This window comes from Linderina pennispora (assembly GCF_002104995.1).
Source record: "Linderina pennispora strain ATCC 12442 chromosome Unknown DL89scaffold_5, whole genome shotgun sequence".
In the NCBI taxonomy this organism is placed as follows: Eukaryota; Fungi; Kickxellomycota; class Kickxellomycetes; order Kickxellales; family Kickxellaceae; genus Linderina; species Linderina pennispora.
Window position 1 is genome coordinate 463,225 of NW_024468253.1, and position 27,838 is coordinate 491,062.

At 56.2% G+C, this 27,838-nt stretch overlaps 13 protein-coding genes across 13 annotated transcripts; 5 read left to right on the forward strand and 8 right to left on the reverse strand.

Moving 5' to 3' along the window:
* Positions 1-84: 84 nt before the first annotated feature.
* On the forward strand, positions 85-1,954 carry DL89DRAFT_266821 (uncharacterized protein). The gene has a single exon (XM_040887251.1). The coding sequence runs from the start codon at positions 147-149 to the stop codon at positions 1,875-1,877; it is 1,731 nt and encodes a 576-aa protein (XP_040744216.1). The 5' UTR covers positions 85-146; the 3' UTR covers positions 1,878-1,954.
* Positions 1,955-2,273: 319 nt separating this feature from the next.
* Positions 2,274-2,906, reverse strand: DL89DRAFT_256835 (uncharacterized protein; the record flags this gene model as incomplete). The annotated part of the gene is made up of 1 exon (XM_040885473.1): positions 2,274-2,906. The coding sequence occupies one exon, from the start codon at positions 2,904-2,906 to the stop codon at positions 2,274-2,276; it is 633 nt and encodes a 210-aa protein (XP_040744217.1).
* A 679-nt stretch (positions 2,907-3,585) lies between these two features.
* Positions 3,586-4,285, reverse strand: DL89DRAFT_266822 (uncharacterized protein). The gene has a single exon (XM_040887252.1). It carries the CDS (start codon positions 3,933-3,935, stop codon positions 3,741-3,743), a length of 195 nt encoding a protein of 64 aa, XP_040744218.1. The 5' UTR covers positions 3,936-4,285; the 3' UTR covers positions 3,586-3,740.
* Positions 4,286-4,320: 35 nt separating this feature from the next.
* Positions 4,321-6,000, forward strand: DL89DRAFT_266823 (uncharacterized protein). Its single transcript, XM_040887253.1, has one exon. The coding sequence runs from the start codon at positions 4,387-4,389 to the stop codon at positions 5,971-5,973; it is 1,587 nt and encodes a 528-aa protein (XP_040744219.1). The 5' UTR covers positions 4,321-4,386; the 3' UTR covers positions 5,974-6,000.
* Positions 6,001-7,376: 1,376 nt separating this feature from the next.
* DL89DRAFT_215181 (general substrate transporter) lies at positions 7,377-8,744 on the forward strand (the record flags this gene model as incomplete). The annotated part of the gene is made up of 1 exon (XM_040884281.1): positions 7,377-8,744. A coding segment is annotated over one exon (1,368 nt), but the record flags the coding sequence as incomplete, so codon positions are not given.
* A 448-nt stretch (positions 8,745-9,192) lies between these two features.
* Positions 9,193-10,164, reverse strand: DL89DRAFT_222718 (kinase-like protein; the record flags this gene model as incomplete). The annotated part of the gene is made up of 1 exon (XM_040884598.1): positions 9,193-10,164. One exon carries the CDS (start codon positions 10,162-10,164, stop codon positions 9,193-9,195), a length of 972 nt encoding a protein of 323 aa, XP_040744221.1.
* A 2,061-nt stretch (positions 10,165-12,225) lies between these two features.
* Positions 12,226-13,220, reverse strand: DL89DRAFT_222644 (uncharacterized protein; the record flags this gene model as incomplete). The annotated part of the gene is made up of 3 exons (XM_040884592.1): positions 12,226-12,951; positions 13,025-13,058; positions 13,150-13,220. The coding sequence occupies 3 exons, from the start codon at positions 13,218-13,220 to the stop codon at positions 12,226-12,228; spliced, it is 831 nt and encodes a 276-aa protein (XP_040744222.1).
* Positions 13,221-13,332: 112 nt separating this feature from the next.
* On the reverse strand, positions 13,333-15,840 carry DL89DRAFT_266825 (uncharacterized protein). The gene is made up of 3 exons (XM_040887254.1): positions 15,716-15,840; positions 15,482-15,614; positions 13,333-15,382 (listed from the first exon to the last, which is right to left on the reverse strand). The coding sequence occupies exons 1-3, from the start codon at positions 15,828-15,830 to the stop codon at positions 13,387-13,389; spliced, it is 2,244 nt and encodes a 747-aa protein (XP_040744223.1). The 5' UTR covers positions 15,831-15,840; the 3' UTR covers positions 13,333-13,386.
* A 1,123-nt stretch (positions 15,841-16,963) lies between these two features.
* On the reverse strand, positions 16,964-18,435 carry DL89DRAFT_137213 (uncharacterized protein). The gene has a single exon (XM_040883392.1). It carries the CDS (start codon positions 18,043-18,045, stop codon positions 17,050-17,052), a length of 996 nt encoding a protein of 331 aa, XP_040744224.1. The 5' UTR covers positions 18,046-18,435; the 3' UTR covers positions 16,964-17,049.
* Positions 18,436-18,684: 249 nt separating this feature from the next.
* On the forward strand, positions 18,685-20,904 carry DL89DRAFT_266828 (LACT-domain-containing protein). The gene is given in 6 exon segments (XM_040887255.1): positions 18,685-19,630; positions 19,671-20,018; positions 20,065-20,109; positions 20,138-20,201; positions 20,227-20,469; positions 20,489-20,904. 6 exon segments carry the CDS (start codon positions 18,825-18,827, stop codon positions 20,861-20,863), a joined length of 1,881 nt encoding a protein of 626 aa, XP_040744225.1. The 5' UTR covers positions 18,685-18,824; the 3' UTR covers positions 20,864-20,904.
* A 1,969-nt stretch (positions 20,905-22,873) lies between these two features.
* On the reverse strand, positions 22,874-23,380 carry DL89DRAFT_212563 (cysteine proteinase; the record flags this gene model as incomplete). Its single annotated transcript, XM_040884222.1, has 1 exon — positions 22,874-23,380. A coding segment is annotated over one exon (507 nt), but the record flags the coding sequence as incomplete, so codon positions are not given.
* Positions 23,381-23,671: 291 nt separating this feature from the next.
* Positions 23,672-25,287, forward strand: DL89DRAFT_137040 (uncharacterized protein). Its single transcript, XM_040883391.1, has one exon. The coding sequence runs from the start codon at positions 23,949-23,951 to the stop codon at positions 24,891-24,893; it is 945 nt and encodes a 314-aa protein (XP_040744227.1). The 5' UTR covers positions 23,672-23,948; the 3' UTR covers positions 24,894-25,287.
* On the reverse strand, positions 25,288-27,392 carry DL89DRAFT_137039 (uncharacterized protein). Its single transcript, XM_040883389.1, has one exon. The coding sequence runs from the start codon at positions 27,125-27,127 to the stop codon at positions 25,682-25,684; it is 1,446 nt and encodes a 481-aa protein (XP_040744228.1). The 5' UTR covers positions 27,128-27,392; the 3' UTR covers positions 25,288-25,681.
* Between the last annotated feature and the right edge of the window lie 446 nt (positions 27,393-27,838).

The window sequence follows — 27,838 nt, forward strand, 5'->3', positions numbered from 1 at the left end:
GCTTACCTGGTGTGAACTGGAGCAGACAGGCGGAACCCTCTGCCATCCGACAGGCATACATTTCACCAGCGCACCCTTTCTTCTCTACTCCTTACATGGTTTTCCTACATTATTTTTTGCCTAACCCCAAAACCCGCACATCTACCATGTTAGCAGACACCAACAATGCGCCCAGCTTTAGTGATTTTCCGAGCATCGTCCTGACGCAGATAGTCCAGCTGGCAACAGACAGCGGAAACCCACCGTCTACTGACAAATACGATATGTCTATGGAGCTAAGCCGCCCGCTTCTGTCACTAATGGCGGTCTGTCGCAGCATGCGTGCTGTCAGCGCGCCCCTGTTCTACCACACCGCCTTTATGTGCCTAGGGAATGTCAGCCCTGACAAGAAGCGACACATACCAGATTGGCCCAAGTCAAAGCTGTTTGACATCCGAAACATTTTCCAAACCGGATGTGCATGCTACATCCGCCGTCTCGCCATGTACTGGAACACATACGACGGCATCGACCATGACCTGATGGCTACTGTACCAGATATGCTAATGGCCAAAGTACCGGTGAACATCGCTGAGCTAAAGCTCATCTTTGTAGGCTTGGCTGATCGCGAAAAGCTTAAACCTAACGACAACGACACCACATACCCCAGCCTGTTCAAAATCCTTACTTCATTTGCCCCCGACGCTCGCCATATAGCTGTGCATTGGGCGCGGGGTGCTAGTCGTACTGAATATGAGACACGATACCTTCGAGAACGCCGGTACAGGCACGCACAGATCGAGTACGATTCGCTGCCGCACAAAGATGGAGGGCTCGACATCATGTCGAAGGGACCCGTTTTGGATAGCGTGGTGATGTTCTTGCGCCAGCGCGCACCTAAACTTCAGTCTCTAAGCCTGAATATAGGGCGGCACCCATCTCTCCAGTATTTTGTGGACCGACTCGGAGAAGAACATCTGGTATTCCCCCAGCTGGCCGAGTTAACCGTTACTTCGCGCATAGTGCACTATGACCAGCCGGTCTGCCTCGGATACAACATGTTTCCAGTCCTACGGCGGTTCAGCAGTCCCAAAGACTTCCCCTTCTGCGACGGCACTGGGCTGCTGAACAACCCCAGTGGAATAGAATCCGTAAGGATGACCCTGAGCCACGACACAGTCGAAAAGCTGGATCAGCTGGGGGCGTTCCGCAAGGACATGTACCCAAATCTGAAGACCATATATGTAGCCCGCAGACTATCAAACAGCACCGTACTGTCCCATGACAATCCCCATGGGTTGTTCAAGAAGGTGGTGGAGATGGCACAGAGCCCGCGAAAACTCATCTTTACAGTCACCGGGAGCCTTGATCCCGATATTTGCATTAGTGTGTTGGCTGGCAAGCAGCTGGCTGTGCTGCAGTGCACGTACACCAAACTGACTTGGATTGAGATCCTCAAGATCTGCCGCAAAGTGCCGTCTCTGCGCCATGTATCGTTTGCGCTGAATGCTATTGATGAGGGTATTTCCAACAGGATCCTTGATGAAGGCTACAATGTCCAGGACGTGCTGTGTGTGCGCTCAATTGAGCTTGTTGGGTTTCGTACTACAGAGCGGATGCAAACTGGCGCCGAGAACGCAGTCTCTTTGGCCGCTATGCTTCCGTCACTTAAGCGTATATCCATTCCGATGGGCTGCCTTCATGACAAGTGGGTGTTAGCTGATTACCAAAAGGATGCTGTTGCCCAGCCAAGGTTCTCGCAGTACACCCACTTGAAGAATGTGGACTTTGACATCAATGAGAGGTTTGTCTATCACCCGACTCCGCCTCCAGCCGATAATCCAGACAACCCTGTGCACCTGGATAACGATCGCCCGGTGATTACCACTTACATCTAGTTCACTTTCTTTTGAATGTTTCCTATTTGCATATCTGCTGTGATGGTCCATCAGGCCTGCTATGGCTGCTGCCCCAGTGCTGTAAATGAATATATGGACATATGTATGCGTGTTTGGATGCGTTGTTTCCCGAAGAAAGCAAAGGAAACAGATTGAGCACGTCGCTCCTGCTGCTGCATACTTCCTCGGCTGCAGCTGCTGCATGTGGTAGTGGCCACATTCTTGTTGACTACTGGGCCAGGCCACTCTGGGTCAACTGATATGTGGGTCAGTTGTGGCCAACTTGGCTGCATGGCATTGCCAATTGTATACCGCAGTAAACATTCATGAACAACAACTATGCAAATGGTATATCTGGTGTTCACACCAGTGAAGAATTGAAAATGCACTGTTTATTCATGCCTTGACAATTCGAATTCGTAGCATACGATCAAGGCGGCTATTCTTCAGATAGAGAACGTCATCGATAGTCTCACAAATGAACAAAGCATGGTTATATTCAGGAACGATCATGAGTTCCTTTTCATAAAAACACTCGTCTTCTTCCTCGCATAAGACTACCAAGGAGAATACTTTGCCGTCGCGAACCTCGATTCTCCCTCCATCCTTCAACCTAAATTCTCTGTTCGACAGGCGCTCCTCAAACATCCTGCCCTTCTCCTTGAACTGTTTAATAGCGCTGGCGTCCCTACGCACTGCTGATAAAAATTTGAATTTGGGGGACCTGGAGAACGTGTAGCTGTTCTCTGGATTATTGACATCGAAACTCTGCTCAACACCATCCTCATACACGACAAAGAAGTGGCTGCAGCACCCATCTGCGGCCCTTGTTATCTCTGCAAACTTTGCAACGTCCTTCGTGCTATATCGAACCAAAGCCGTGTTGGAATTAGGCAGATCCTCGATCAAGGTATCCCTGGACTCTTCGCAGATAAAGTAGACAGCTGGTGGGTTGGGATTGAAATTGAGGCCATTTCGCTCCTGAAGGCTAGACCACTTCTCTGGATCACTGGGATAGTACCGCGTCATAAGGGTGATGTAGTTCCAAGAGATGTAGTCGCATTTTAATGGACCACCATAAAAATTTTAGACCATGAAGTAATCCCTCTCCAGCTCAATGAAGCCTGGGCGGTATATCCCCTGCTTCTCGGTAGCCTGCTGTTCGGTTTCAACATCAGTGAACGGCCATTGCATATCAATAATGCAGGGACGGATGGTGTCGCGATCAACGTAGGCCGGAAGGTAAGTTGAAGTCATAACAAGGATACAGAGAAATGCGAGTGCAGAAATGAAAATGGATAAGCATGCAAAAGAAAGCGGGGACCCAGATCTTTTACAGACAGCATTTGGGGTGGAATGGCTGCGGAATGTTTGCTTTTGGTAGGTTCAAAGGGTTAGGATTTCCATGCAATTTCGGCTAGAGAGAGCACTGCGAAAAAGGATATTGCGTTGGGGTATTCTGACCGACCTTGTATTGAAGCAGTCCATATGTAGCCTTTTCCTAGATGCCGAGCGAGAGGTATATATAAACGTTAGCCCTCAGAAGAATAGGTGTTCTCAAGCTCACCAGAAATAGATTGTCGTCATCTCATTGTTATATTTCTTATATTTTGCTACCTGGTCTACTACTGGGCCTGACTCTCTCACCATTTCTTTCTTGCTTTTTTTTTTTCCTTGATACTTTCTTTGCACTCTTTTATACTGTCTCCGTACATGTATCCTCAGGTGTTTCAGCCTGCTCTTCATTTTGTTGTAGAGCTCATAACCTTCTGACAGTGTGCGTGTGTCTGTTGTCGTTTTTATATATATGCAGGGCCCAGCACATTATATAGCTCGGTCGAAGCATTGCTTGTATGTTTGACACTATGTGCCTGAAAGATTCGTCAACGCCATAAGACCACCGTACGTATTCTCTGACCTTTCCGCTTTGTGTGCTAGCTGCGAGAGCCATCGGCCAGCCAACAAGACGGGCTGGTATCGAGTGTTAGGGTTGTAGGCATACTCTTGAATGGTGTACGGCGCATAGCGCATGGCAGACAGCGTAGCCGATGCAGTCATCAGTGTGCTGAAACTGCTCATGCTCTATTGTGAAATTAATCTAAATGAGAACAGAGTCTACAGCGCATATGCCACGGATTGCCACAATCTGAGTAGACAGATGTATTATACACAGGGATGAGACTATTGCTTTGTCCAGGGTGGTAGTGACAATGGTAAGCGACCCGGCTTCATACCGTACCTCTGCATTGGTGTTTTTGAGGTCGTTGCTGTATGTAGTGTAGCATTGTATAGTGGTAATCCTCACTGTTGCTGATTCATGGATCTATTTGCAAGCATTTGATTTGCCGCTAGCAACTGATGTGGCCAAATCAGCAAACACCACTGCACATAGCATTGGATTCTTCATGTGATTAACAGGCCGCAGCTCAGCCAGGTGGTTATCCAAATCATCTTTTTCTTGTTTTTCCACCCCGCTAAACTAGTACATTACATACCAATTCTTTCTACTATGCTGGCAGATGCGTTATCTATTAACGACCTTGCCAACGGCCATGTTCTCAAGCGGGTACTGCCGATGATATGTGACAAGATACTCGACTCCAGCTTCTGTATCGAGGAGTACCGCGAGATGGTTGGGCTTGCGGCCGTCTCACACCGGTGGCACGAGCTGCTGCAGCCATACTTTTACCGTACAGTTATCGCTCAGCGCATTGAAGTCAAGAACAAATCCAAGCCTTGGGCCAAGTCCCTCCTCAAAAGGAAAAAACGAAAGGCCGGTCCACGGTTCAGATGGCAGTCGAATGTGGAGAATGTTATTGCAGCCGGAAAGTCGCACCGGACACGGGAGATACGGATTGTCCAGAGAACCTCTGGCACCATGGTCACACTTGAGGATGTGCTGCGTGGTCTTGGCTTTGATGCTGGGGACTGGTCAGGCGTCACTACCATCCGTTTCATTGGTGCATTCACACAGTATGAGCCATTTTCTGACAAGGATACCCAGTCAGCGTGTGGGTATTTCCTCAAAACGTTCCCAAACGTAACTGAGCTTGATTGCACGCAGGCACATTGTGCCAAGGATCCTGCAGATTCTTTCCTTGCTAGCCTCACTAGATGGTACATTCCTCAGCTGCACACCATTTACATTGACAGCTTTCTTCCCAGCTCCCCCCTTGACCACTACCCAGAGCATGTCACCCGGGTGCTGATCAAGCGCTCGCTCTATCCTTATAACATGAACGTGCATCAGTTCTTGGCATCCGCGCTGAAGTACCTGTATATTGACCACATCCAGGACCACTTCAACTGGGAGCGCTTCCTGGGAGCAGACGAGGAGAGCACAGAGTTCACGAATCTGGAAGAGCTGGTCCTCAAATTCTCTTACTGGGACCAGCCACCGATAATATCGAGTCCCCTCATCAGGAAGATGAGGTTTCCTAGCCTCAAGCGCCTTACAATCTCGCGCTCGTTCTATGCCATCTCAGAGCTGTACCCCCATTTTATTGCATCGCCGCTGCAGTCGCTCTGCATCCGCGAAGAGATGGACAAGCTCCGGCCCTTTGACACCGCAATTATTCGTTCGGTGACTGAGCTCGATGTCACAGTCGTGAAGAACACTGCGCGGGTGCCAGACGGATGGGGAACTGTGTTCGCCGATCTACTTGGCACGGTGTCGACTGTTAAGAAAGCCAGGCTGACTGGGACACCATTTATTTTCCCTGAACATATTCACTGGCTATATCTCGAACAGCTCACAATCATCCCAGAGACCATCGCATGGTCTAGCGTCGTCAAAGTCATCAGTGAGCTTCCCCTGCTTCTCTATCTAGAGGTCAGGTGCATAGATATGGAAGATAGTGTCCCTGATCTGTTCAGTCTCACCCAGAGCCGATTGGTTCGACTAGATACCCGACTACAGATGGTTTCGCTTGGGATGAATGGGGTATGGAGTACAGCTGACAGACATAATCTGAAGGTGCTGGCTATGTGTGTCCCGTCGCTGATAAAGCTCTGTGTTTCTGCCAGGTATGTAAATGAATTCGAGACGTTTGCAAGCCAGTTCGGACAGTCATTCTCAGTAGCACCAATCACGTAATGCCAGTAATATATCGCTTCAGCACTAACCAGGCGTTCTTGAAGGAGGTGAAAGTATGCTCACACATGGCCCAAGATGCAACCAAGCAATGGCATCTGGGTGGGCAGTCGTGCATTCCCGGCATAGAATCTATACTAACGTCAGTAGCGGCTGTGGGATGGAGGACGGACCACAGACATCTGGCAGAAAGTAATGCGAGCTCGTGTGCAACTGTGCTAGCCTATAGCTTAAGCGGCATTAGCATAATCCTGGTTGGAAGGGTCAGTCTGGAGGGTGATTTGCTTTGCGCTCATTCGCCAAAAGTGTGGTCTCGTCCGAGCTTTGGTTAGACCAAAATACCGAGCACGGCTCTGGGCGAGTGCGGGTGCCAGAGATCTGCACGAGACCACATTCTGAGTTTCCTTCTTCGGCAGCTGGTGTTCCGATCAACCTGCGCCTGTGGAGGAACTGTGCACTCCTCCCCCCAAAGCCCTTCAGCATCTGCGTCGACTCCAGCCGAAGGGAGCCTGTCTGAACACGCCCAGCGGCTAGGCAGACATGATTCGACTGCATTACACCAAGAGCTGGGCAATACCGGCTGCGCTCGCGCCACTCCCCTGTGCAGACTGTATGAAAGTGCAGCGTGCGTTGTGCTCGGCCAGCCTGTCCACTCCAAATCTATGAGCTGGCTAACAGCACTGACAAAAGGACTTTCGGTTCTAGCAGATACGGATAGGTCCTGCCCTCTCTCCGTCCGCCCGTTCCCCCCACCTCCTCAATTCGGTATTTTGATAACCAATCGGGAAAGAGCAGCCGAGCGATGCATGCGCAAACACAGCTCAACAGAGCAGTACTGCCGGACATGGCGGGGATTGGCATATGTGCTATCAGGCGGGCGACAACATAGGCAGAAGGACGGGCTCAAGTGAGCTCGGGGACAGCCCTTTGCTAGTCAATTGGGGGGAAAGCTTGCTGTCACATTAGGCAGATGGCTCTTTTTTTATCGACACATTCCAATTAGATGCCTTCCTGTGCGACCAAGGGGCTCGCACTGGCCGTCGATAAGCTAAGCTAGGCGCCCAAGTGGGACGCTGGCTCCAGCTATGGCAGGTTGAACAGCTATTTGTCTTGCAAAGGCTGGTTTGTGCGGAGGAGCAGGCGTTGGGAGAAGGAGGGACCAGGGATATATAAGAGGGCACGGGCTCTGCCGAAGCGCCTTTCCCACTCCAATGTCCAAACCTGAACAGTAATAGCCGCATCTCTTATAATATTATTCCTTCATAATCTGTGCTAGTGCCCTTCGTCTTCAAGCCGGAACAACACTCTGTATTCTTTAATCGTCGAGCCATTCTAAACCCCTCTCTGAAGGAGACACAATCATACCAATGTCTGTCGACTCACGTTCACTGGGCGTAACCAAGTACCAGGTGTTCTGCTCAATGATGGCTGCCCTGGGCAGTGTCAACTTTGGCTGGAACATTGGTGTCATCAACATTCCCGGCGACGTTATCTCCAACTGCGTGACCGGCGAGAGGCACTACTACGGCCCCTTCCCCTCGTGTATCCCGACCGAGTCTACCATCTGGGGCGTGGCTGTCGGCTGCTTTGCACTGGGAGCGCTTGTTGGAACCGTCGCCGGTAACCCTATCTCCGACAAGTTTGGTCGCAAGTTTGTGCTCACCTGGGGCCCTCTGTTTGCGCTGGTTGGCGGCCTTCTCCTGGCAACCACAACAACGCTGGCGCAGCTCATTATTGGCCGTCTGTTCGTCGGTTTCGCTGCTGGTTTCTGCAACGGTGCCCTGTCGGTCTATGTCGGCGAGATCACCACCCCCAAGGCCCGTGATGTGCTCGGCGGGACTCTCCAGCTGGCCACCAACGTCGGTATTCTGCTAGCCAATGTGCTGTCGCTGGGTCTGTCAAAGCCGCCGCTCTGGCGCGTTCTCTTCAGCTTCACAGGAATCTTCGGTATCGCCACCACCCTGCTGTTCCCCATCTGTGTCGAGTCGCCCAAGTGGCTCGTCTCCCGCGGCCGCGTCGAGGAGGCCCGTGCTGCCCTGCTGAAGCTGCGCAAGGATGCTGACATCGAGCAGGAGCTCCAGGAGATGGTCGATGACGATGCCAAGGAGAAGGCGCGCGCCACCGAGGTCCCCAAGGTCAATGTCATGGATCTCATCCTCGGCCGCACCCCCGATAACCTCCGCCATCAGTTTGTCGTTGTCTGCATGCTCATGTTCTTCCAGCAGCTGTCTGGTATCAACGCTGTCATTTTCTACTCGACCCAGATCTTCAACCGCACCACCAAGGACGATCCGGCAAACATCCCAACGCTTGCTCAGATCCTGTCGTGCGTCATTTCGATCGTTGCTGCCATCTTCACCTTTGTTGGCATGCTTCTTGGCGCTCGCTTCGGCCGCCGTACCCTGATGCTGCTGTCGCACGGCACCATGGCTCTCTTCTCGATGCTGATGGCTGTCGGCTCCATCAAGGGCATTGACGGCCTTGTCATCACCATGGTCTTCCTGTACAACGTGTTCTTCAACTTTGGTGTCGGCCCGCTGCCGTGGGCGGCGGCATCTGAGATGACCCCGGCCTACGCCATGTCGGCCATGGCTGCTGTTGGCGGTGCCGTCAACTACGCCTTTACCTTCGCCATCGGAGTGTTTTTCCCGCCAATGCAGGAGGGCCTGGGCGACTACACCTTCTTCTTCTTCATGGGCTTCAACATTGCCGCCTTCATCTTCTGCTTCTTCTTCCTGCCTGAGACCAAGGGGCTCAAGGTTGAGGATGTCGTTGCTGTCCACTCGGTTGGCCTGCATGTTGTTCTGGGAAGCAAGTGGCAGGTCAAGGCGCCTGGCGCTGAGGATGGCGACGATTACGAGAAGAAGGCCTAGACTCTTATCCCAATAGCTTTATTGCAAAATCCAACACGTATCTTGCGCTGATTATCCAGGGATCGGAAAGCTGGGTTGGTTGTTGGTCGATCAATAGCGTGCCCGCGTGACACCTTCGGAGAACAAGAGCACAAAACCTGTCTGAGCATCTTTGCCATTGTGTCTTTGTAATTCAAATCCAACTTCATGGTGGTATCTGGAAACAAACCTCCCGGCATGTTGCTACTGCTCAATAGAAATGGCTCCAGAATAGTGGTTCGCAGTGGCCAATTCCAAACTGCTGTTGACAAAGCAAAGGATAAAGGTATTTAAAAAATAGAACAAAACAAGTCACAGGAAGAAACAAATATTATGTGGGAAAGGCCGGCGCGGCACTTGCAGTGCGTCTGGCAAGAGTCGGGTTGCTTCTGGTGGTCTTGCGCTGCGACTGCAGCTTGGACTGGGGCGCCTGCTGGGGCTTGGCGCTGTGCTTGCGTGTCAGTGGTCTCGCTTGCTGCGCATGGGCAGCCGATCGTGTCGTCATCGGATGCACAGACACGGCAGTGGAGGACCGTACCAGAGCACCTGCATGGGGGTGGCCTGTATACAGGCGGCACTGGTCCAGGGCCACGATCTGGCCGGCCGTGGGCCGCATGTCGGGGTCAGGGGTCAGCATCCACTTGATAGTGTCCAGGAGATCCGACGAGTACGGCAGGTCGATAAAGTTTGCGTCGTCAAAGCACCCTTCACGCAGCTTTTGCCACTCGACGCCGTTGTCGGGCAGCACAATGTTGGCCACAATCTCCAGCATCATCATGCCCAGGCTGAACACATCAGCAGGCTTGGAGTACCGTCCCTGCAAGACCTCGGGCGCCATATACTCGCGGTCTCCCTCTTCAACCCACTCCTGCGACTCGTATGGCAGCTGTGTCGCGTGGCCAAAATCAGCCAGCTTCAGCCAGCCCTCGTGCTGCTCAGCGCCCGGCGTCGTCTCGAACGAATCGCCCAGCAAAAAGTTGGCCGGCTTCACGTCCAGGTGCACGATATCGATGGCGTGCACCTGACCCAGGGCGTTGGCAGCGTGGGCCAGGATTGCCCATGCCCGCGCCTCGGACGGCCGGCGGTCGGTCTCGGCCTCGGCGTCCAGGTAGTCAGCCAGGTTGCCGCGCTCGCACAGCTCAAACTGCATGAACAGGTGGCCAGACTGCTCCCAGGCGTTGAACAGCTTGACGATGCCCTTTGCCGAATTGGGAATGCGCCACAGAAGCTCGACCTCACGCAGCTGGCGCGCGCGCGCCTGGCGACCACCGTACGGCTGCCTGGTCTTCTTCACCGCGTACATCTGGCCGTCGACTAGGCTGCGCACGCTGAGCACCGACGAAAAGTTGCCCTCGCCTGCCTTGGCGATGACCTCGAACTGGTGGGCAAAGTAGTTCAGATAGCCTATCCCGTCCACGTGGAATTCGCTTGTGGGCGCCAGGAACGGCAGCGACTTGTCCTTCTGCTCAAAGTACTCGCGTGGCAGGAATTGCGGGTAGTTTGTAGCAAAGCCATTCACAATCTGCGGCATCTGCGGCCGCTCCAGCGCCAGGATCTTTGGCGACTGCATCGACGACGACGACGACGACGAGGCAGTCAGCGCTGGCTTCGTGTGGACGTTGCTTGGGGAAAAGAATATCCCATCAGCGTCGTCCATGTCCATGTCGTCCAGGCAGTCGATACTCTTTCCGCCACGGCCCACTCTACTGCCCGCCGCATTGTCCTGGTGCTTTGTGCTCATACTGCTGATGTCGTCGAAAATAAATTCGTCGTCACTGTCACTTTCGGTTGCCCGCGGTGCCACCGGCCAGGCCTGTGCATGGGGCGCCAGCGTTGCCGCCGAAGACACAGAGCTCGCGTCACTCGTTGACGCCCATGAGCACCGCTTCCGTCGCTGATCCCAGGGCACCCTATCCGGGTCCACGAGGTTCCCGGCCGTCAGGCTCTGCATCATCTGTTGGTGCTGCGGCGCAAATGTCGGTGGTAGTGGCCGCAGCGACGACGAGCCGCCACTGGTGCTGTGCTCTAGCGACGGTATCCGGAACCCGGGTGGGGGTTCTTGTGTGAAGTCGTCCTCCACCAGCGTGTTGTGGCGAGTCCGGCGGCTAGGCGTCTCAATCAGTGCTGGACTGCTCTCCTCGCCGCCGCCCGGTGCCAGGTGTGGCTTTTTGCGCAGCCGCCGCAGGCTCCCCGCCGATGAGTTCCGGTGCTTTCCAAGCCGGAACATCTCCATGTCCATAGTCAGGTTCGATGTGTTCTGGCTGTGCATCAGGCTGTTTTCTGGCGTGAACAGGTCCTCGGGATCCACCACCGGCCCTTTCATCCCGCCTATCGTTCCCGGTCCCTTTTTCACCCCTATTGCCCCCGGCCGTTTGCACGGCGTTTCAGGGACTACAAACGACGTGCGCGTCCGCGGCAGCTGCTTCTTCGACATCAGCCCTGTTGACGTAAACGCCGACGGGTCAGGTTTCACCAGCTTCGTCGCTGGCGGCGTAAACAGCACTGCCGGCTGGGCTAGTGGTGGCCGGGGCGCCAGGTCTGCCTGCGAAAACGTCAGCCGCCTGTGTGTTGCCCGCCCAGCCTGGTATGGCATTGGCGTGGGCGACGGCGACGGCGAAATCGACTGCGGACAAATTGGTGTCATTGGCCGCGAGCCCGTCGGCGTCAGGCATGCCAAAAGGCTGCGCTCCTGCAGCTCCTCTCGCTCCCGCCGCTGCTGTGCGTCCTCCGGCTGCCGGCCGCTGCGCCCCAGCAGCCGCGAGAACCGTGTGGGTGTCACCAGCGATGTGCTGCCTCTCTTTTTGTCCTTTTGTGCTGTGGGTGTCTTTTTCGTGTTCTGCACCTGTCCTCCCTCGACCAGCGCAGGGAATGACGCGTATGAGCGCAGCCCAGACATCGCCCGCTGTTTTGCGCGTGTGGCGGGCGGCACTGGCGGGGCAGGGAGTTTGGTGGCTGCATTATTTGTGGCCCTGCGTGTGGACCTGGTCAGCGGCCGGTGCGGTGTATCAGACATGGCAATGTGGAATAAATAAATGTGGAATGAATATATAGTATGAAAATAGAGCAGGAATATGTGGGAATAAAAAGAGTGTAAAAATGTGAGTGATGAGAAATGGGGAGGGGGAAAGTGGGAATCGATGATGGGCGCATTTTGAGCGCGCGCGTGCCGGGCGCGTTTTTGAATTGGAGGAAGAATTTGCGAGCGATTTCCCTGGGCTGTGATTGGCGTTTATAATGCAGGAGCTGACACTAGCATTTTTGAGGCGCAGGAAAAGTAAACAAATTAACCCGGGCGGGTATCAGACTCCAGTATCCAGAACACCCAGATTCCTCGGCCCAATAGCCCTTGTATTCATGGATCGCGCTACTTTGGCAAAAGAACCACCTCGTCAGCGCCTAGCTCCTGCATCGCGCCTGCCTTGGAAAGCGTCGCAATCACCTTGCGGATCTTGTCCTGGTCCACAGAGCCCTGCTCATTGAACCGCACATACTCGGCCCAGCGTTCCGCCTCCTCCCTGCCATACCCAAACTTGTGCTTCAAGAACTCAGCGCGCGCCACCCCGTCCTCCATGAACTGCCGCTGCGCATTGCCAAACATCCCCAGGAGCCCGGTGATCTTGTCGCCGTTGGCCTCAATGAACTGCGCAGTGGCCCCAAAGCTGAACGCAGGCCACGGCGGCCTGACCGTGCCCAGGTAGCGCACCTCATTGGCGTCGTAGTGCCGCTGCATCGTCGTGCGCTCCCACAGGAACGCGTCTGCTGCGCCCTCCTGGATACCCTTGACCAGCCCATGCACATCACCCAGCACATTGAACTTGGGCTTGCCTGTCCACTCGTATGCGCTTGCAGCGTAGCGCGCCATCACCTCGCTGCCGCTGCCCGGGCGGCTGATGCCGAATGTCGCGCCAAACGCCAGGTCGTCCAGTGTCGCGTATTCCGCGTCAGTGGCCACAGAGGCTGCCCACGGCAGCGGCGAGTCCACATACGTGCCAAACAGCCGCAGGTCGGGGTTCTTGCCGATCCCCGCCACAAGCCCCTCGGTCACGCAAATGGCAATGTCAAGCTCGCCGGCAACCAGCTTCTTGATCATCTACATATACATGCACATCAGCCTATTGTACAGCCATCCTCAAGCGTCTGGCAAATCGCTTCTGTTAACCTACATCACCAGTGCCGACTATACACAGAGTGTTAGTGCTATCCTGCACAGCCCTGAGAGCCGCAGACTGCTGTTCTTGGCTTCAACTTACGCTTGCAGATAACAAGCTCGATTTCATTATCGCCGAACAATCCGTTCTCGACGCCATAAACCAGTGGCGCTGAAAAGTGCTCAGGCACTAGTCCGATTCTTGTCGCCATCGCTGATAGTACAAAGTAAAAATGAATAGCTTGGGTTCGCGCGAGATAAGAGATGAGCTGCAGCGGCGGAACCAGGGCAAATGCGAGTTCCTGACTGTGCATAGGATTGGGGGGGGGGAGAGGCTGGGCTGTTAATTTATCAATGTCTTCAATCTAATCTACAAGCTCAGTGGTAGTACGACGCATCGGGTCCAGGCGCGGCCGGCGCATAGTGGCCATTGGTGCGGTAGTACATGTCCGACGTGTGCTGGTCGTAGTACCCGTTCTGTGGGTGCTGCTGCTGCTGGGCGTATTGTGGCCCGTACACCTGGGACGCTGCCATATGGTGGCTTGATTGCACTGACGGTGTTGCAGTCGGTACCTGCTGCTGCGGCTGCGAGTAGTGCCCACTGCTGCGGTAGTACATGTCAGTGTGCTGCTGTTGCTGCTGGTACTGCGCGTAGTGCTGCTGCTGCTGGCGGGGTGACGTGGGGGGCGGCATTGCGATCCCCGTATCAAGCCCCGAGTAGCTGGTGCTGTGGTACCGGCTTTGCTGGTGCTGTGCAATGGGAGGCGGAACCGTAGCCGGCTGTTGCTGCGCATAGTGTCCGCTATTGCTGGTGTGGTAGTATCCATCTGCAGGCTGCGGCGGCGGCTGCTGCTGTTGGACTGGGTAGTGTCCCATGGGTGTAGCCTGGTTGTAGCTAACGCCGTTGGTCTGCTGGTGGTGCTGCTGGTGGTGGTGCTGCTGTTGGTAGTATCCATGGTTGTAATCGCTGTTTGCTGGCTGTGGCGGCACTTGGTAGTGGGAGTGAGTACTGGTGGAATAGCCATGCGACTGCTGCGCATACTGGCTGCTGCCGCTGGTCTGAGTAGTGTGCTGGTACGTGTCTGCCGAGTCCTCCCATGGGCGCCTGGTGCGCTGATCGCCAGCCCACTCTGAAGTGGTGTTTGTTGACATGGCCACAGTCGGGTGCGGCGGTACATGGCTGGCCACGGCAGTCGAGGACCAGCCCACACGCTGGCGCTTGTTGGAACCATCAGCCACATCGTAGTCGCTGGCTGTCGTTGCCAGCTCCCGCTTTACTGGCGACCGAATGCGCGGCTGCTGGTAGGATGAGTAGTGCGTCGCTGATGACGGCTGCTGCTGCTGCTGCTGCTGCTGCTGCTGCTGCTGTTGCTGCTGGTACTGAGAGTAGGCAGAATATTGACTGGTCTCGGCGGTGGCAGTCGGGTATGCAAGACCCGGCAGCTTGGACGACCTGTAATCAGCGGGCGCCGAGTCCACCACGGGCTGGTACGTATATGTGGGAGGAGCGTTATCCACAGGCGGGCCACTGGATGTGCCAGCAGCATCACGTGAGTCATAGTAACCAGTGGCAGTGTATGCCGGCTGGTAGGCTGCTGGCGGAGGCTCAGAAGCAACCGTGGTGCCCGAATAGGTCGGTGCATAGGGCTCGACAGGGTCGTACCGGGTTTCGTATCCGCCAGCAATGTTTGCAACCGAGACAGCGGCTGTGGGTGCGGAGGAGTGCTGTTCTAGGGCATAGCCAGTAAAGGCAGTAGCGTCCGAAGCATTTGCAACGGCAGACCCGGTCGCAGGCTCGACTACTGCCTCGAGCGCATTATCGGCATCGTTCTGCTCAGCAGCGTCAGCAGCAGGAGCAGCAGCAGCACCTGTCTCGGCTGGGTTGCCATGGTTGAGCAGCGAGGGGATACTCAGGATTGCTGCCAGATCCGAGTCTTCGTCAGCCCTGGACAGTCGCATCGAAATGGGCTCCAGCAGGCGGTAGGACTCGTCGGACGCAGCTCGGGGCAGCTCGGGCTCCCACGACCCTGATTGGTTGGAAATGGGGTCGACCAGCCTGCAGACGGTCTCGTGCACCTTGTCCAGGCCGCGACGGCCTTCGCCGAGCACCCACAGCCGCCGCTGGCGCGCCTGCATCATGCTGTGGCGCAGCTCGGCCCGCTGCGCCAGGAAGGTGTTGCGGATGTTGCGCTGCGTGGCCTCGAGCAGAGTGCGCTCAAAGTCGCGGTGGCACTTGAGCTCGACATCAAGCTTGTTGCGGCGATCAGACCAGCGCGCCTCCAATTGGTCAGCAAGCTCCTTGTAGCGGGGCAGCGTGCCGTTCTGCAGCTGAGCGAGCTCGACGTCCAGCTGCTTCTGCTTGGCCTCAAAGAGTCTATCAAAAGCAGACGAAAGGGGCTGGCCCATTTTTAGTATTCCTGTTTTTTATCCTCTGTCCTCCGTGCAGGATGGCCCACATCAAATCGCCACTTGCCTCTTTTTAGAATCATTGAAGCGCTCGCGCATGGTAGCCAGCTTGTTGCGCCCGTAGCGGAGGATGCGCTTCTTTTGCTGAATCGCATCGCCATCATCAGCCACACTGGCGTCGTCGACATCTGACCAGTTTTCTACAGGGTGAGGAAAAAGAGGAGAGCAAGGCGAGGTTTAATAAACAATCAATAGCGACAACAAGAGAGGCGGCGAAAGAAGGCTGAAACGCGACCAAATACGTTACCGTTAGCTTCATCAACGCCGGTGTTGTTGTCTGTGTCATCGTCGCTGCGAAGCAGCTGGGCCGTGTTTAGGCGGAAATACTCTTCAAGGTTCTGGTCAATCTCCATCATCGAGGTTATTTTCCTCAAAAGCGGGCTTGTGCGTTAGTCGACTGTGAGGAGGTCCCGATGTCGGGTAATAAGTATCAACAATAAGCTGTGCGAAAATAAAGAGGCAAGAATAAAAGAGGGGTGTTTCTGGAGGCAAGTGATGCAAGCAGTTATGCGGGTGGGTTATAGAGTCAGACGGCGCACGGCAGACGGCAGGGTGAGGAGTGGTGCCCTCCTGTAAACAAGCAGGCAAGGGTGGCCGGTAAAATGTAGAGAAAAATTGGGTGTATGCGCCGGGCTAGCTCAAAGTTGCAGAGGGGGAAGAAGAGGAGGGTTGCTTCGGGTGCGCTCGTTTGGGTCGTTCTGTTTCCCAGTCAAAAAAGAGAGAGAAAGCGTCAGCTAAAAGGAACAAATTCAACACCGCGAAAAATAATGTATCTCGACACAAGGAGTAGCCAAAAAGGTGATAGCGAGAGCAGAGGGCGTGCTGGGCGCGCAGAAAAATGGAAAAGGCAAAAGAATATAGGTGCGTTTAGAAGCAAAGAAGAAAGGGAGCGAGAGTTAAAGCCGGGCTGCCCAGCGCTCAAGGACCAGTTGCAAACACATTTTTAAGGGGTGGGGCGGCGAGAGCTATAACGCACAAAAAGAGTGATTCGCAAGACTGAACAAAACCAAGCGCTAAGGTCATCAAATACGCCCTTTTTCGCCGGCGCTCGCTCTTCTCCTGGAGCCGCTTGTGCTGGTGGCGGCGGCAGGCCCGCCGGTCCCTTGTCGTGGTAACGCGCAAATTTTTTTCCTGCGCTAGCTCCATTCTGAAGAGCAGCTGCAAGCGCTGTGAACGTGAGTTTTTGTGGAGGGGGTGGGTCGCGCCGGGTGATTTCGGCGGGTTACGGACCGGATCCCGATAAATTTTAATCATGAGGGTTCCGCCTGCATCGCCATCACAGCTTGTTGGTGGGTCTCCTGCACATGCCTGGCACATCCGCCTGCCGCCGCCACCAGGCATATCGACACCTTGCGCATAGCGCCCGCATGTTGGGCCCGTATGTTGCTTGGCCGGCAGGCTTGTGCTTGGCTATTCAGACCTGTGGCGAGCTCTTTATACTTGTCGCACCGAAATAAACGAAAAAAAATAGTCGGCGCCAATCCTACAAGAAAGAAATCCGCGTCTAATAACACGATAAAAAATTTTTATTTTTTCACCAGATGTATTTCGAACTCAGCTCTGGCAAAGACAGGCTCACGGCATGTATACCATGGTGTCGGCACTGGTCTCTTGGCGGTATCGGTCGAGGTCGTAGTGCTGCGCCGAGATCTGGCGGCCGCCGAACCACCGCTGGTCAAAGACCCCCACAGCCCGAGCGGCGGCTGCAGTATCCGCGTAGTGGATGAATATCTTGACCTCATTGTCTCCTGCATGTGATTGGCTACCGCTGATTTCCCGTTCCGTCGCCAGATGCACAACCACCTTGAAGATCTTTCCACACTTCTCGCCCTCCTCAGCCATATCGGCCGCCAGGTCATCGTCGACCTCCGATCGCCCGCCGACCACATTAGTCAACAGCACGATCGGTGACGATTCCTTTGTGATGCTTTTTGTGATACTCGCGGCAACCTCAACCACCTGCTGCGGCGGCTTCACAGCCGGCGATTGGCCCGCAGTCCCAGGGCTCTTGACATCGTCCAGCGCCGCCATGCCCTTGCCCAGCGGCCCGCCCACCAAGCACTTGCACACGCGCAGGACCAGGTTGCCCAGCGAAAACTTGTTCATGGCCAGCGCAGCCTGCCCCGCAGCCGCCGCCTCAGCAAACTCAATGAAGCCCCACCCGCGGTGCTTCCGTGTGGCGAAGTCTGGCGCCAGCACGCACTGCCTGATCTCGCCGAACGGCGCAAAGATCTCCTTCAGGCTGTCCTCGGCAATGGCTTCGTTGACATTGGCCACGTAGATGCGTGTATCGGGTGCCCTTGGAAACCCGTGCACTACTGCGACCTCGTAGTTGTGTGGCCGGCCGATCCGCAGCTGGCGCCCGCCCAGCATGGTGCCGTTCATCGTCTCTATCGCCAGCGCCGCTGCCTCAGGGATCTCGTACTCGACGAACCCGTACCCCTTGTGCTTGCCTGTCGCCGCATCCTTGGACATGCTGACGTTGCTGATCGACCCAAACTCTGAAAACACCCGGTGGATGTGCTCCTCGGTCAGCTCAAAGTTTATCGAGCCAACGTATATGCGCGACATCACTGACAGGTTGCGTGCGTCTATCTCGCCGCTCTGCAGCCCAGGGTTCAGCGTGCCCACTGGCAATTGCTCCTTCAGCCTGTTCTTTGCCTCTTCCACCGCGTCCTTGAACACCGTCGCCTGCAGCTCGCGCACATAGGCCAGCGCCCTGTCAACGCTAGCCTGCTGGGCCCGTGTCAGTCCGCTTGGCAGCAGCGTATCTGGGCCCTCGGCATCTACATGGAGGAAGGTATAAGTACATACGGAATGCAAGGAATGCCGTCAACAGCGAAGTAGCCTTGGACGCGCCTCTGGCAGGGTTTCTTAAAGTAGATGGTTACGTTGTTGCTCCTACGCTAAAAGATAAAGAGAAAATATCGACGGGAAAGGGGGAGAGGCAGAGGGGAGAGAGGTGTGTAGTTATCTGCCGAAATGCAGTCTGCAGCATACTGGAATGCACCCGAGTTCCTCTACTTACCTATGGCGCCCGCTTCGACGGCTGTGGATTCGTCGTGGTTCATTTGGGAAAGAAAGGAAATGCTGTAAACACTGGCTGGGAGAAGAAGGGAACAAAGAGGAAAGCAGGTCCAACATTTTTTGCAGGTCGACAGTGCAAGAAAAATCGCGCGCCATTGTAACCACAGCCAGCTTTGCTAATTTTTTTAGAGAGCCCGAGATTCTTCACGGCCGTCTGCGTAGCACACATTCCCTTGGCTTTCTCCTTTGCACGACGATGCCCTCGCTTTCACTTCTCTTATCCACGTATACTGAATTCACCACCCCAGCCTGTCTTTAACGAAATGCCACCCTCAGACAACGATGACAGCACGGCTCTCAGGAGGAGAAGGCCTGCAGCAGACAATACGCCCACCTCGGTCCCAGGCACGCCGACTCTGCCGGCCACACCCGCAGAAAAGGAGTCCTCCACCAGCCTCTCGGCGTTCTTGGAGCCCAAGCGGCTGTCACAGCGCTTGTCGGGCGGCATCAAGCGCATGCGGCGGCGGTGGTTCCTCGTTGGCATCCTGGTTGGTGCGCTCATGGCCGTCGGCACGATCCTCTACACAAACCCCTTGCAGAGCGAGCACATTGACCGGCTCTCGCAGTTCTTTGACGACCTGGACATTCCCGGGATGATACCCGACGACCTGCGCAGCGATGTCATCAAGCTGCTGACGCCCAGCGAGCTGGAGATGGGCGGCGAGACCTACGCAACCGGCAACTTCCAGCCGGCGCAGAGCGTGGCCGGCGACGAGCAGCTCAAGAAAAAGCACCCGGTCATCCTCGTGCCCGGGATCATCTCCTCGGGGCTGGAAAGCTGGAGCACAGAGAACTGCTCCAAGCCATACTTCCGCCAGCGCATGTGGGGCACAGCCACCATGTTCAAAGCGCTGCTGATGGACAAGGACTGCTGGGTAAGCAGCATGATGCTTGACAAAAAGACCGGCCTCGACCCCCCGGGCTACAAATTGCGTGCCGCCAAGGGTCTGTATGCCGCTGACTACTTCATTACCGGGTACTGGATCTGGGCCAAGCTAATTGAGAATCTAGCGGTTCTCGGCTACGACAGCAACGACATGTTCCTGGCCTCATACGACTGGCGCCTCTCGTACATTGATCCTTGAGCGCCGCGACCAGTACTTCTCTAGTCTCAAGAGCCGCATCGAGCTGAACAAAAAGGGCAGCGGCGAGAAGACCGTGCTCGTTGCCCACTCGATGGGATCGCAGATCATCCAGTTCTTTATCAAGTGGGTGGAGTCGCCTCAGGGCGGCGATGGCGGCGACCACTGGGTTGCCGACCACATTGAGGCCATGGTGAATCTGGCCGGTACCCCGCTCGGCGTCCCCAAGACTCTGTCGTCGCTGCTATCCGGCGAGCAGCGCGAGACCGTGCAGCCCTTAGCCAACATGCTGCTGGAGCGCTTCATGAACCGCTACGACATGGCCAAGATATTCCGCTCCTGGCCCTGGCCTGCCCTCGCTCCTTCCCAAGGGCGGTAATGCCATCTGGGGTAACCACACCGGCGCGCCTGACGACATCAGTGAGCCTACTGAGCTGTTCAACGCCAAGGGTGACTCGTGGATTCCGTTCTCTTCCAGGAAACCCGGCTCTGAGCAAGGACACACCGCAGTTCCTCTCCTACGGCACCCAGGTCAATGTTGACGACGGCGAATGCAAAGTTCACAAACATGACGATGGACGAGTCGCTCAACCTGCTGATGTATGTGCTGGACAAGGACTCGGAGAGGCTGATGCGCCGGCACTACAGCTACGGCGTGTTCCGCACCCAGCACGACATGGACGCGCACAGGGACGACTACCGCATGTGGACCAACCCGCTGCAGCACCAGCTGCCGAATGCACCCAATATGACGATCTACAGCTTCTACGGCTACGGCGTCGAGACCGAGCGCGCGTACTTTTACACAAAGGACGGCGAGACCAGCGTCGAGGAGATGAAAGGAGGAGGATGGCACGCCATCACTGCGCATCGACAAGCGAGTACGGCCGCATCTATCCAACGTAGACATTGGCGTGGTCGGCAGCGAAGGCGACGGCACAGTGCCGCTGCTGTCTCTGGGCTACATGGGCGCCAGCGGATGGCGCAAGCCGCTGTTCAACCCGCATGGCGTGCGCGTCGTTACCAAGGAGTGCCGGCACAGCCCGCTGGCTGCCTACAAGGACATTCGCGGCGGAGTCGGGGCAGCCGACCACATCAACATTTTGGGCAACTACGAGGTCACCCTGGACATTCTGCGCATTGTCTCTGGCTACGGCGGCACGATCAGCGATCGGTTCACGTCAAACATCCTGGACTATGCAGCCAAAATCGACATTTGAAATTGGTGGAATAGGTGTCTAATAAATGGTTGTTACTTTTACAGAGCCGCCGACTTTGAGAATGGCTTGTTGCACTCGTGGCGAATGATCTTGTACAGGTAGTCCCGCATGTTGTCCGGCGGCAGCTCGTCCTTGTCCTTGATCTTCCACATCAGCTCTGCCGGGTCGCTCTCCACGTGCTTGCCGCTCTTGCGCTGAAACGGGATCTCATCTGGCCGGCTGCTGTGGTTCGCTGGCAGCATCGACATGCGCCTTATCAGGTGTGTCAGCGACCCGCCCGACGTCTCCTTCTCGTACGCAAGGATGTTCTTTGACAGTATGTACGCAAACATACATACATACACGCCGCAGTCCGACGTGTTCATCTGCTGTGGGCAGTTTTTGATCACCAGCTGGTACGAGTCCTTTGAAATCGCCATGCCCTTGTCGTTCTCGCGCAGCACATACAGCAGGTTGGTCAGGGCCGTGCGCGCGCTCTGCGTGTGCTGCTCGCGCGAGTTCTGCAGGTACGAGTTGAAGTGCAGAAACTCCTGCGGCTTGTTCTTGCGCACCCGGTACACCAGCAGCGACCAGTGGTGGTCGCCGAATATCGGCAGAAACGCGACCTTTATGCTCCTTGGGTTCTGCAGGCAGTGCGTCTCAAAGTCCAGGGCGTTGGCGTCGGCGGCGAGCTCTCGCAGGTGATCGGCCTTGTTGCCTATTGCCACAGAATTGCACTGTGTTTTGTAAGTGCACAGCTTCTTCCAGCTCACTGGGCTTGCTGGCTGCAAACGTCTTCGAAAACATGCCTTTTGGCGACTTACCAACAGCACGGTCTGTCAACAGGGTGGCCAGCTGGACCGGAACAAAGACGATCCCCTTAGTCGTTGTTGAAGTACTTGCGCTTCAGGTAGCGAAAGTAAAAGTCGATGATGTCGTCAGTGAACCATCCTCCAGGCTCCAGCGACTCGATGTCGCTCGCCGTCAGGTTCATGTCAAAGCTGTCGCAGCGAAGCGTCTCGAGACTGGCGCTCTGCGGCACGGCTGGCCCGTGGGCTGCCGCTGCTGTGGTCATTTCAAATATATAAAAGAATACAGCTTAAAATAAAGTATGCGAATAGTGTTTGGAAGAAAAGGAAGAGTAGGCTAGGGCCAAAAAGAGGAAAAAGGCGCAAAGCGGAAGTGAAGGAAAATGCGAGGAATGGGAGCATTGCGCATCAAACACACAGCCGAGCATTGAACTTCAGGCGCATACAGGGCTCGCTACCACTCGACGATAGTGCCGATTCCCCCCTGTCTGCCACTGGCCAACAATGCGGGTTTTCCTGCATCGCGTGGACCAGCACCCTTCCGTGTGCCCCGAGCCTGGAACCAGCCAAGACACGTGCCCTCTTCCCATGCAACGGCTCGCGCCCAGATGACCAACTTCCGACAGAGTTCTGGGCTTCCATGGACATCGAATCTATCACCGCTTCGACCGCCGGCTGAGGATCTGCTGCCGCTGGAGCTCGAGCACCAGCTTGCGGATCCGCCTGCGCATGCAGTGCGGGTACTCGATGTCCTCCACAGTCACCTGCCAAAAGTCGCGCGGCAGCCCCGCCTTCTCCATCAGCCGCACCTCCGCCTGTATCCTCTCCTCGCGCGACTTGCTCGACCCCCCGGCGCTATGCGAGGCGTGCGTCTTCCTCGTAGCAGCCGCTGCCGCCGCCCTTGAGCAGCGGCTCAGGCACAAATGTGTTCGAAACCGGGTCCTTGCACAGCGACACAAATGCGCTGTTGAACGACGACGCAAACGGATTGCTGAACCGCGGCATCAGCAGATCGCTTGTCAGCGCCCGGCTAATCGGCGTCGTCTGCCGCACCGTCTGCCGCACCGTCTGCGAGCCCGCCGGAGTGGTTTTGCGCCGGGCCAGCTCGCCACTGTCCCTCGCCATGTATTGCTCGCGCAAGCTGCCGGTTGATCGGCGCCGACGCCGGTGCACTTGGCCGCTTGGCGCGCGGCACCGCGCTGCGCTTCGTGTGGTTGATATACCGGCGTGCCAGTTCCTCGGCAATCGCCAGCACGTATATGCCGCAGTCGAAATCGTTGTTCTGCTGCGGCGTCTGCATTGGCTTGAAATAAAACCCGTCCTTCGCCTTGGGTTCCAGCACCCGCAGGAACCGTCCGACAGCGCGCTCTGCAAACTTGCGGTTGTGCCGCGAAATCGAGTCATAGTGGTAGAATGTCTTGGTAAGCCGGCAGTACACGAGCAGCGACCAGTGGCTGCGGTGGTTCAGCGGGATGAGCACCAGGTGCCGGTGCTTCAGCTCCTCGCTGAGCTGCATCGAGATGTTGTCGGTAATGGTTGCGTTCTCCGCATTCGAGATCCGGTACGCCGTGTATGTGCCAAGAAACATTAGGGAGCTTTCGCTGCGGAACTCGCGCCGTTCGAGAAATGTCCAGTAGAAATTGATTATCTCGCCTGTCAGCCACCCTTCGGGCTGGAGAGACTCATAATCGCTGTTGCGCACCTCGGCGTTTTCAAAATCCAAGACTACCACGTCCGAGCCCATCCTGTGTTTTTGTTACGAGTGCGGTGCAGTGGTATAGTGGGGGGAGGGACAAGGCTATGTGAAAAATACCAGCTTAATGCCAAAGACACAGGGAGGGCGAGGAATTGGGGAGAGAGGAGGAGAGCTTGCCGGGTCGCGGCAGAGGAGCTGGCAGCCAGGGTGGTGCCGGGCCGGCCGTCTGCAAAAGAAAGTAAACAATTTGCTTTGCACAGGCAGACTGAAGTAAAAATGGACGTCAGGACGCGCAAAGGTATAGTGCTGCCGGGCAATCCACGATAAAGCCTGCACCTAGGTCTCTGTGCATGTCCTTGGTCTCCCAGCACGCTGCTGAGCAGACCGCGAATCAGCCCTCCCCCTGAGTCCGCATCGGAGCGAGGAGCGCGAAAGCGCTGCCTGAGCTTGTCGGGACCGGATAGCGGAGCATGTCGCAACATGGTCCCAGGGGCTTCCGTCTTTGGGACTGCAAATGGCCCAGTTGTTGGGGTAAATCCCGGCCGGACACAATACAGCATGCTCATGTAATTCCATGTTGAGACGGGGATAGATATAGCCTATGAACCAACGCAGGAAACTAGTGCTTCTGCACGTCGCCATTAGCCAGGTGCCGGCCCGGTGTCCGCGAATACAGTCGGCTCTTGGGCTGCACGGCGTCAACATCCACAACTTCCCGGTACGCCTCCAGCTCACTGCGCAGCGACTCCACCTGGAGCTGCAGCTTGCCGCGCTCTCGGCCACGCTCAAAGCTCTCCTTCTTCAGGTCCAGTATCTGGTTCTTCAGGCTGTCCACGTACTTGATGCGCTGGCGCAGATTGGTGTGGCCGCCGTTGCTGCTCAGGATCGCGTCCAGGTCGTGGTACGCCGCAGCGTAGTTGTCCTTGAGCCAGTTGATCTGGAACTGGCTCTGCTCTGCAATGATCGCCCGCTCGCCCTCAACCTCTGCCAGATACCGCCGCATGACCTCGACCTCATCGGCATGGGTCTCCATGTCCACCTCGCACTTCTCAAGCATCTGGTGCATGTGCTCGATCTGCGACTCGTACGATGCGCGCTGCAGCTCATACTTTGCGCGCATATCGTCCATCTCGTAGTCAATCGACTCCAAGCGCGCCTCAAGCTCAGCCTTCTCCTCAACCTGCTGCAGAATCTCTTGCCGCAGCGCATCGCCGTTTCCTGGAGGAGAGCCAGCCTTTGCAGCAGGCAATGCAGCCTTGCCACTCTGGACGCCGGAGCTCAGCAACCTCGGCCTCCAGATCGGCAACATGCGCTTCAAACGACTCGCGGTCCGAATTTGCCGACTGCTGCAGGTCCTGCAATTCGGCACGCGCCGCCTCCAGGTCCTTCTCCAGCTGCGCTCGCTCTTCCTTGGACTGCAGACTCATGTCGCCCGCAGTCTCGACGATCTTGCCCTGCACTGCCATATACTTCAGCTCCATCAAGTCGCAGTCGAGGCGAGAGCGCCGCACACGCGCATCCTGCAGCCGCTCCATGCTGCCAATAAACGTGTTGCGAACGCTCTGCTGCACCTCAGCAAGCAAATCGCCTACTGGCGCCTCACCCGACAATATGAGCACCCGCTGCAGGTCGTCTGCCAGCTCAGCACCTGCATCCATCTGCTCGTAGATGATGCCGGCCTGCTCCTGCATCTCAACGTACATCTGGCGTGCCTCGTGCACCATCTGCGCGCGCGCGTCCTCCTTAATCGCCAGCATGTCTGTCAGGTAGTCCTCGCGGATCACATGCATCCTCTCGCGGTAGCGGTGGCGGTCGATGACGCTGTGCAGCTTGGCGCGCTCCTCCCTCCACTGCTCCTTCTCGCGCGCGTGGTTCTCGTGCATGGCCTGCATCATGCGAACGTAGTAGTCCAGCGCCTCTTCGTTGCCGGAGTTGGCAGTCTCGGTCAGATCGGCGACTTGGTCCTCGAGCTGCTCGTAGGCTATCACAAGCGCCTCGTTGTCTTGCTCCATGAGCTCAAGGCGGGCCACCAGACGGTCATTCTCGCTCTCGAATTCGTCGGCACGCTCTGTGGCCTCTCTGAGCTGCACCCTCAGGCCATCCTCAGCAGCCTCGCGTTCCTTGGCGGCCTTGATTTGCGCCTGCAGCTCCGCATCAGCAGCCTCGCGCCCCTGGCGGTAGGTTTGCATCAGCTCTTCGAGTTCCTGGATCTCATGCACGTGCTTTTCCTGCTTTGCTGCCATCTCGTCCTCGAGGTCGCCGACATGGTCGCGCTCCTTGTTCAGCGCCTCCTCGGCGTTGCGCAGCTGCTCCTCAAGCGACGCAAAGTCATCGTCATGTGGAGTCTCGCCACTGCGCCAGCTCATCCTGGGCCTCCTGCAGCTGCGACTCGAGGGTGAACTTGTCGTCCTGCAGCTGCTGCTCCAGCGCCGCATAGTCCTCCTTCATGCCAGCAACGATCTCGTCATGCTCCTGGGCGACCTGCTTGCGCTCCTCCTCCCACCTCTGCTCTCGCTCGTCCATGCCAGCCCGCAGCTGTGCCATCTCCCTAGTGGTTCGAAGAACATCTGCCTGGCTAGTCGACTTGGCTTTGCTAGCATCCTTGCGCATCGAAGCCAGCTCTTCGCGCAGCTTGAACCCGTCCTTGTTGGCCGCATCGAGCTTCCCCAGCAGGTTGTTGCGCTCCGCATTCCACGTGGCCTCGCTCTTGCGCGTCTTGTCCTCCAGCTTCTTGATCCTGTCCTGGAATACGCGCTCCTTTTCATCCATCCTTTCCTGCATTGTCTCAAAGTCTGCCGCCGCTGCCTTCAGGTCGTTCTCAAACTCAAGGCGCTCGTCCTTCCACGCCATCTCCTTCTTCACCAGCCCACTTCGCAGCTCGCTGAGCTGGGCACGCAGGTCAACCGCCTCCTTAGTTACCAGCTCAAGCTGAGACTGGGTGTCTTGCAGTCGCCGCTTGCGCTCGTTGTCGGCGTCCTTGACTGAGCTTGCGAAATTGTGCTTCGCCAGCTTGTACTCGCTGTTCAGTGCGCGCATCTTGGCCTTCATCTCATGCTGCACTTCTTCACGCTCACGCTCCAGCCGTGCAACCTCGGCCTTCAGGTCTTCAATAACCCCGGTAGCTGCTTTCAGCTGCCGGCTTGCTTCCTCGCTGCGCTGCGCTGCTCGCCGCTCGAATTCTGACAGCTGGGCCCTTGACTTGGCATGCTGTGCCATTGAGATGTCCAGCTTCTTCGATAGCTCAGCACTATCGTTGCTGGCGCTATTGCGCGCCTGCAGCAGCTCCTGCTCGAGGGTCGTCGCATGCACATTTGCCTCGTTCAGCTGCTTCATGTAACCCGCCGCGGCCTCACGCTCATCGCTGAGCAGCTGCTTGATCCGCTCCACATCATCGCCGTGCCGCTCTTCGCGCGCTCGCAGTTCATCTCTGGCTTTACGCAGCTGCGCCGGGTAATCGTCGGCTGACAGCTTGTTAAGCTGCTCTTCGGCAGCATGTCTTGCTAGCTCTGCCTTGCGCAGCTTTGCCTCAGTATGCCGCAGATGCCGCTTGTGCTCTTCGATTCGCTGTGCCATCTGGTCCATTGCCTTTTTGACGTTGCTGCTGATAACTCCTGCGGCCTCCGACCGATCTCGCAGGGCATTCTGCTGCCCAATCGCCTGCTGTGCTAGCTGCTGCTGCTTCTCGAGCTGCTCCACTAGTGCCTCGCGCTCGCGCTCCTTGGACCGCAGCGTACCCTCCCGTTTTGTAATTGTCTGGACCAGATCTCGCCGCTCCATCATCAGCTCTTTAATCCCGCTGCTCGCTCTGCTGTGCGCGCATATTGAGCCTCTCCATCTCAATCTCGTTTTTGGACTGCAGGTCCTGCAGCTGACCCTTGTAGTGGTCGAGCTCGTGCCGCATCCGCTGCTCCTCCTTGCGCAATACCTCTATGGTGATCCCGCTCGAATGCGCCGGGCGCTGGTCGTTGATAGCTGCGCTGCTACCGTGAATAGCAGCAGTGTCCATGAGGCGCGAGGCTGGGCCGGCTGTGGAGCGCTGCTGGGGATCGTCGTCGTGGTGGACACTGCTGCGACGCGGGTCTTTGAACCGATCGTTCCGGCTGAACCTGCGGTACCTCTGCTGCGGGTTCACAGGCGTCACTGTGTCGTAGCTACCTAGACCCTGTAAAGGCCTCCTTCACTAGCCGCCAATGGTTGTTAGTGGGCGTGCTGAAATCCTTGGCAGGAGTGGTGTCTGATTCATTCAACTTACGCGTGCGAAACAAGCCATGTCCTCCTGAATATTCTGCCATTGCTACAATGTGCTTCTAGTGGTAGCTGCCTCAACGAAAGAACGCCAAATGTGCAGAGAATGAACGAAAAAAATAGAAAAAAAACGCGCTAATGGAAAAAACAAAGGGCAGTCCTGTAGAAGCAAAAAAAAAAAAAGAAGCGGTAAACCGATATTTCGTGTTTACGTTTACCAGCTTGGCCTATAAGCAAAAGTGGTGC

Coding starts and splice junctions, on each gene's coding strand:
- DL89DRAFT_137213 (XM_040883392.1), bottom strand. CDS start 18,045: ATGTCGCGCATATACGTTGGCTCGATAAACTTTGAGCTGACCGAGGAG.
- DL89DRAFT_266825 (XM_040887254.1), bottom strand. CDS start 15,830: ATGATGGAGATTGACCAGAACCTTGAAGAGTATTTCCGCCTAAACACG. Junction 15,615..15,715: donor TGATGAAGCTAACGGTAACG/TATTTGGTCGCG, acceptor CTCACCCTGTAG/AAAACTGGTCAGATGTCGAC. Junction 15,383..15,481: donor TTCAATGATTCTAAAAAGAG/GCAAGTGGCGAT, acceptor TGCTTTTGATAG/ACTCTTTGAGGCCAAGCAGA.
- DL89DRAFT_137039 (XM_040883389.1), bottom strand. CDS start 27,127: ATGATGGAGCGGCGAGATCTGGTCCAGACAATTACAAAACGGGAGGGT.
- DL89DRAFT_266823 (XM_040887253.1), top strand. CDS start 4,387: ATGCTGGCAGATGCGTTATCTATTAACGACCTTGCCAACGGCCATGTT.
- DL89DRAFT_137040 (XM_040883391.1), top strand. CDS start 23,949: ATGAACCAACGCAGGAAACTAGTGCTTCTGCACGTCGCCATTAGCCAG.
- DL89DRAFT_266822 (XM_040887252.1), bottom strand. CDS start 3,935: ATGACTGCATCGGCTACGCTGTCTGCCATGCGCTATGCGCCGTACACC.
- DL89DRAFT_266821 (XM_040887251.1), top strand. CDS start 147: ATGTTAGCAGACACCAACAATGCGCCCAGCTTTAGTGATTTTCCGAGC.
- DL89DRAFT_266828 (XM_040887255.1), top strand. CDS start 18,825: ATGCCACCCTCAGACAACGATGACAGCACGGCTCTCAGGAGGAGAAGG. Junction 19,631..19,670: donor TCATACGACTGGCGCCTCTC/GTACATTGATCC, acceptor GTACTTCTCTAG/TCTCAAGAGCCGCATCGAGC. Junction 20,202..20,226: donor TTGACGACGGCGAATGCAAA/GTTCACAAACAT, acceptor ACGATGGACGAG/TCGCTCAACCTGCTGATGTA.